Raw genomic sequence first — 7500 nt, 5'->3', positions numbered from 1 at the left:
CTCATACGGCACAGAATGATGCCAAACTGATCTGCGCTGTGGCGCGCTCTGCGCTGTCAGACAGAGATTGTTTCTTTTTAAAATGCTCCTCTAAAAACCCTAATCAAAGGACGGTGGGGTGAAGGCAACCAAAAACAAGTTGGGTTTCGCCCACGCGTTGTTGTTTTCAACCTGCCACAACAGGGATTGTGTCTCTCCCCCAGCGCTCTCTATTACCAGGGACAAATTAAATCAGCCGCCACACTGTTGTTATCTGAGAGACTTGCCAAGCCGCTGCTCCATTAGCTGTTTTTTGTTGTTGTTGTTGTTGGACAAAGGGGATAGTTTCCCCAGGTCCAGAGAGAGAGGGGGCCCCAGAATTAGGTCTTCATTACATTGTATGTATTGAGAGAGGGGAGGCTTTCATATGACTTGGTCCAGGGCCCGGGCAAAGCTGTCATCATCCCTGCTCCTCCTTTCTCCCCTTTCTCTGTCTTCCCCTTCTACTGTGTGTCTTTAAGGTCCTCAAGTGACCTCCTTTCTCCCCTCTCTCTATCTTCCCCTTCTGCTGTGTGTCTTTAAGGTCCTCAAGTGACCTGACCTTGATTCTTCAGTTTGCCAAGTGTTTTTTTCCAGACTTCTTTGTTATCTGTTATCTTTCCGTCTCTTTTGTCTCTGCCCTTCACTAAACGATTTTTCTCTACTCTATTTTTCTCTTTCTCTTCAGCTTTCTTCTACCTGTACCTCTCTCTGACTCTCCCCATCACTGCCCTCTTTCCTCCTCCTCCTCCTCCTCCAAACCATGTCTCCAGTCTTTCTTCTCCTTGAACCCCTCTGCTTTTCTATCCCCTCTTCTTCTTCTTTCCTCGTCTCCATGGGGAGGAAGGCTAAGCAGTCTGTCCTTTCAGAAGACCGGAGTGGAAACTAAAGACCTACTATACTGGCAGGTCACCTGAGGACCAGCGCACCAGACACATAATAGAGGGACACCTCTTGTTCAGGTAAACCAGGGATGGGCAACTGGAGTCCCGGGGGCCACATGCGCCCCACCTTCTCACTCAGTGTGGCCCGTAGATTAAAAAAAATGTAAAGTAAAAGGACAGTTGTTAACCCCTTCTAAATCAATAATGTAAGCACTCAGGTACAAATATATCCTTTGGTAAATTCTCTCAAGTGCGTGGTCATGTGGCCGTCCGATGGTGGTGATAAAAAATGTTAGGCCCACCTTATAATGGAAGTTGCCCACCCCTGGTAAATTTCTGGCACTCGCCTACCATGTGGCTGACCTGGGTTCCATTCCCGGCCTGGGTCCTTTGCCAACCCCTCCCCGTCTCTCTTCCCATTCGCTTCCTGTCTACATCTCGTACTGTCCTGTCCATAATAAAGTCTAAAAGAAAAATTCTGTCAGTAGGGTGGATTGCCCTAATGTGGGCCATTTTGGGGTTTTCGGACTTCTGAAGACTATTACAATGTCAAGACAATACATTAAATCCACATCCAATACATTTTTTGAATCCCCCAGGGGTGCCCTCATAAAATCAAGAGAAAAAATGCAGATATTTTTTTCATAAAAGAAATTATACAGACATTAGTGCTCTTAGTGCCCAAGCATCTCAGAGCATGAGCGACTTCCTAATGTGGGACAGTCATTGTCCTAAAGTGGGACAGTGAAATGTAATGTTAAATTCAATGCAAAACACTGTAAAGTCAATGTTAAATGTTTTAAACCATGATGCGCCTTCACAACTAATGGTAAACAACTAAACAAGTAGCATAATTCTCTCAAAACTATTTATTTTTGACATCAGCCATCGTTTCATTGAAAACTGTGCAATTCATCAACAAAATGGGATTACAAGTTATAATTCATAGATTTTAAGGTAGTCTTTTAAAGGTATATTGTCTTTCTAAAGTTTAGAAAATGTTTTTTTTTACTAAAAGCGATTTAAATGAGCTCAAGCTTAATGTTTTTGATGTTGTGTTTGCACGCGCGTGCGCGTGCGTGTGTCATATTGAGACATCCCCCTTACACACACACACACACACACACACACACACACACACACACACACACACACACACACACACACACACACACACACACACACACAAAACCTAGGGATGCACCGATACCACTTTTTTGAAACCGATACAAGTACGAGTACATTAATGTGTGTACTTGCCGATACTGAGTACCGATACCGATACCTTTTACCACCAAAATACAATGAAAATAAATGCATGGCCTTGTTTTTTTTCCACCTGTGATATTTTTTATTGTCCATTTCCATGTAGATTTAAATGTTAGTAAATGTATGAGGTGGCACTTTTTTCCCATGCTGCTTTCAATTCCACAGAACATGACAAGATTTTGCATTGTTTTGAGTAATAGTAGTACTCGTAGCTGGTATCGGCAAGTGCTTGACGAGTACGAGTACGAGTACGAGTATAATGAGCAGTATCGGGTGCCGATACCGATACCAGTGTCGGTATCGGTGCATCCCTAACAAAACCTTAGAGATATCCCTTGCCCTCAACTTTAATCCTTTCAAATATCACTTGACCTTAAATATATGCAACTATAATACAGTTTAACACTGTAAAACATCATTTTCACCATGTAAATTACCACTGTTATTGCATAAACCAGTGTCCCACATTAGGCAAATCATGCCGTCCCACATTAGGACACCACCTGTCCTAAAGTGGGACAGTAAGAAAATCAATCTAAAACCAAATATAAAGTGTAAATATCCAACATTTTACATTATTTTATAATGAACAAACATTTCATAAATACATCAGAATCAAAAGTTGCATGGATGTATTGATATTAATGATTTTATACCCTTAACACTAATTTAGTCAAAACTCTATGTCATTGGCCTTTTGGATGGTTTCACAGCAGGTGCTTCTTGTTTGATGATTGCCCCACCCTAATTTTTTATTGGATAGTTAAAATGTAAACTTATTTTGGTCACATGGTAGTAGAGCTTTGCTTTTACCATAGTTTCACTGACATTCATTAGTTTAGGGAGGAGCCAGAGCCCCTGAAGCTTAGGTGTCCCACATTAGGCAGTGGCCCACATTAGGGCAATCCACCCTACGTCATCCATTACTGTATACTTTCCTCTACCTCCTTCCTCTCCTCCTTTTTTGGTTCTTCATCACTAATATCTTCCTAGAGGCATAGCTTGCCAACATGGCTTGCTTTGAGCCTCAGGCTTCAACAACTCTGAGTGCTCCCAACCTTAAACCATTTTAACCTAAGGCACCTGCAAATACATCTGCTAAATGCCTGAGCCTTTTTGGGAAAAGGTGCTATAAACATCTAAATATCTCAGCCTCCGAAGCACATGAAAAGATTAAATGAGTTGCATTTAAAAGCTAGGACCCTCCTCACGCATGTGTTCATTCAGTATCTCAAGAGTCTGAATACTGCGTCTATCCAGCTCCAGGGGGTGTAACCAATGGGTTCAACCACAGCAGCAGTGAAAATACTCTTTAGAACAGGAACAATAACAGTTGTGAATTTCTGACACCACCCCCCTTCCCCCTCAACAACACCTCCCACCACATCATACATCATGCCTCAGTACTCCTTTTAGTCTCTCTCTTCTTACTGTGCCCTAATTTCTGTCTCTCCATTCCCGCCCCTGCTCCGGGGGTGTAGCTTGGCAACAGTTAACCGGGGCAACCGTTTGGGCCTCCAGCTACTAGAGTGCCTTGGAGGGCTGCCATCCTGTAAGCAATACTCTTCCTTACAACAGTTGGGAATTTTCACTCAAATTTCACTTCCTCCCTTTGTGCATCTTTAGCGCACCCTCTTCCTTCTCTTTTGCCACTCTTCTATCTCTCCCCACTCTATTACTCTTCCATCTTTTCAACATATTCCTCACTCCATCCTCCTCCATTCCACACCTTCCAACCAGGGCTTTGAACCGGTTCAAGGAGCGAAAACGAAAACCAGGAACTTTTTGTATTTTAAAGGGAACAGAAACGAAACCGGAAACGTTATTATTTTTTATGTTCGGGAACGGAAACACTTATTTAAAAATAATGGTAACCGGTTAATACCGGTTAATACCGTGCCTCAATCAAAAAAAAAAAAGTAATTATTTTCCTGTGCACGTTACCATGACGGCTGAGGTTCATGTCCTGTGTGATCATCAGACATTCTCTGACTGAATGGAGAGAGAGCTGTGGATTACAAAGTCTCCACTCCACATCTTAAATAAGAGAAACCAATATAAAAGGGCAGAGTCTCCATTGAATCATTGTAAGATATTGCAGAGAAGCGCGTGTAAAGCGCACCGAGAATGTTTGACGTTATTGGGCATCCATGGGCGCTTCAAATATGCACAAACTCACAATGTCCATCATAGCGCTCGCCGTGACCCAAGTCAGCGTGGAGCGCGCATTTTCATCATTGAGGTTTATTCTCCTCTTAGGTCGTCCCTGAATGACAAAATTCTGGAGGATATTCTTTTCATCCGCTTGAATAAACAGTTTGGAAGTAGGCTGACTCATTTGCACTTCCGTCTTTCTTGGTTAATTAACGTCAGTTAGACCTATGGGGAGTAATCAGCTGACAAGAACGAAATTAACCGTTCCGGGAACAGTATTTTTTTGTTCTAACCGGTTCGGGAACATCAATTTATTGGTGGAACGCATAGCCGGAAACGTTATGATTCCGTTTCTGTTCGGAACGGAACTTTTGGAAAAAAATAACGCTTCAAAGCCCTGCTTCCAACATCTCCTTTGTGTTTTCCTCATTGAACATTACACTGCATTACACTTTTTTGCTGACGCTTTTATATTTTAAGTACAGGGTATTGGTTACAGTCCCTGGAGCAGTGTGGGGTTAAGCCCTCAGCCCTTGAGTGCAGTATGTGGTGGAGGGGTGGGATTCGAACCTGCAACCCCCTGATCTAAAGACCATCCTCATCTAAAACCTCAGCCACCAGGCCACAGCTGCCCTGAATGGCTCCTCCCTTTCTTCTCCTCCTCACCCTTTTTCCTTCCTTCCATCCTCCTTTTGTGCATCTCCTGTTCTTCACCCTCCAACCTCCTCCTCTTCCTCTTTTTCATTTGCCACCTCTCTTTCCTCTTTCTTACTCCATCTCCTCCTTGTCATCCTTTTTCCTTGTTGTTTTTATATCCAACTCCAACTCAGAAATGACCTCAGACTGGAATCGAACCCGGCTCCCCTTAATGGCACACCAGCCCACTGAGCCCCGATGCCATCTTACCAGAGAGAGTAGATAAGAGAGAGGTTCCACTGGCCCTTTGTTTCCGGGTTCTATTGTCGCAAGGGGGAGCGGGGGCGGATCCCCCTTTAGTCAGACCCACAGACTTCTATTATAACTATATATTATACTATACAAGTCAGTGGTCAGACCTAAGCAGACCTAAGGAATGTTCTATTCATTCTAGGAGCATTATGACACGCCCCTTTAGGCAGACCGGAACCTGGTCACGTTAGGTGCCCATAGAAACCTATTATGTTGGCATATCTCTATATACTTAAAGAATCTCTGATCTTACCTTCCATTTGACAGCGCAGCTTTTCGAATGCCTCGTTGGTGGCCGCGTCCCCGGTGCTCCAGCCCTCCTCGTCCACCGGCAGCTCCTCCCCGGCGGGCATGGTGTCAGGGCTGGGCCGGTCCGACAGGCAGCTCTCCGAGGAGCACTCGTCAGCCCCCTGCTGCTGCCGATACAGGTGATGCTCCACCAAGAACTGGAGTTCTGCAAAATAAAAGGATTCATATGGACACATACTACAACTATACACTGTAAAAAATATGAGGGTTCCTCAGCTCAGCAAGACTTTAGTTGGATTGTGGGGAAACCCATACTTTAAATGGGTGCGTTCCAATATGCGACCTTGCCACCTCCACTTGGGCTTGTGGCCTCACCCCGCCTCCTGGCTCCACCTCTGTGGAGAAAACAATAAAGATTCCCAGCTGTCAGCCTAGCCACACCAACTTTTGGGGAACTGTTTTTCATTCACCATCCCAATTGCAAGTGAGAAAATGACTTTACAATTGAGCTTTTGCGAGATATTGATATATAATGCTGTTGTCAGCGATGTCATCATGACATATTACTTCCTGTTACAAGTTCACAAGCACAAGTGGAGGACCCAAGGTCACATATTGGAATGCATTCAGTGCTCTCAGAGGAATCCTAAATGTTCTCCGAGGGACTTAGAAGTTCTGGGAAGAACACCAAGGTTCCTTAGAGAATCTTCAGGGGTTCTTCCACAGTGGCAATCACAAGTTCCTCAGAACCTCTTAGGGTTTTCCCAAGAACCAATTTGTAATATATAGGTGATGCTCCACCAAAACTGGAGATCTGTGAAACACGCACGCACGCACGCACACACGCACACGCAGAACTAATTCAACACTTAAAGAGTGGAACAAACACTAGGAGTGTTACCTATGAATTTTATGACTCACTAAGTGTTGAATCAACAATGTAAAAAGTCTTGTGTAGACACAATAAACATAGCTCCAGCAGTTGTATAAAGTACAAGTAGAAGTACTCTTTTTTCATGCCCGTCCCTGTTTCGTAGAAAATTGTCAAGATTCTGTCAAATGTTATATTTCTTACCACCTCATTCAAGAATGAAGTGTGTTTATTCCTATTAGGAAAGTACAGTATATACAGGATACGTAAGCATTACCTCTACTTAACCTGAAACATGTTTGACTGCACAAAATTACAATTTTGACACTTGGAATGCACTCTTTTTTAGCGTTCACACATTTAATGTATTTTGCCTTCTATGGTAAAATAACTGTACATGGCCATCTGTGACTGTACATGAAGCAGCAAACAGATATGTTGGCAGTCTGGTTTAAACAAAACAGATCTTAAATAACTTGGGTCAGAGTTTTATCATGTGTGTTACCAAGAATATTGCCTGAAAAAACAGCCAACAGAGTTACCCACACAGCGGACTCAATGACATCACCATATATAGGCTATGCATATAACACAACAGTTCACTGAAAACAGTTCTAACGGAAATAACAACCACACTTGCAGTGTGTGTGTACTATCACTTGCAGACACTACAGTAGCAGTTGAACTTCATTAAAGGTACACTGTGCAGGAAATGGTCAAAAAAGGTACTGCAACTATGCTGCTCATTGAAACTGGGTTGCCTATTGCCAAATTTGGCCTTTTCGTTAAAGTTTACAAAGTAATACACTAATATTTTGTAGTATGGCCCAAGTACAGTCATTTTTGCAGCTAAAAAATGACTATTTCTCGAAATTCAAAATAGCGGACCACAGAGAAGATCCCCCTTTTAATGTAGACTTAGAATTTAGAATTTGATGGTGGTGATAAGTATTCATGAAAAAGGTAACATTAGTGAATGGGTAGCATGAATTCTGGAAATAAACAACCAAAAATCTTGCACAGTGTACCTTTAATAATGGCCGGATAATGGTCCCCAACAGCTATGAATAATGGTGCATCAGACGCAGGGGAAAATGTAACAGTTTT

General features: G+C 42.9%; 1 protein-coding gene across 1 annotated transcript in view; it reads right to left on the bottom strand.

Annotated features, from left to right (window-relative positions):
- The window catches only part of LOC134463085 (protein phosphatase 1 regulatory subunit 1A-like), a 45914-nt gene that overhangs the window by 1504 nt on the left and 36910 nt on the right, over positions 1-7500 (bottom strand). The window contains exon 5 of the mRNA XM_063216326.1: positions 5527-5727. Within this exon, the coding sequence (XP_063072396.1) occupies positions 5527-5727 (201 nt within the window). The remainder of the gene's footprint in view (positions 1-5526; positions 5728-7500) is intronic.

This window comes from Engraulis encrasicolus, chromosome 14 (assembly GCF_034702125.1).
Source record: "Engraulis encrasicolus isolate BLACKSEA-1 chromosome 14, IST_EnEncr_1.0, whole genome shotgun sequence".
Lineage (NCBI taxonomy): Eukaryota > Metazoa > Chordata > Actinopteri > Clupeiformes > Engraulidae > Engraulis > Engraulis encrasicolus.
This window is presented reverse-complemented; position numbering and strand designations above follow the sequence as displayed.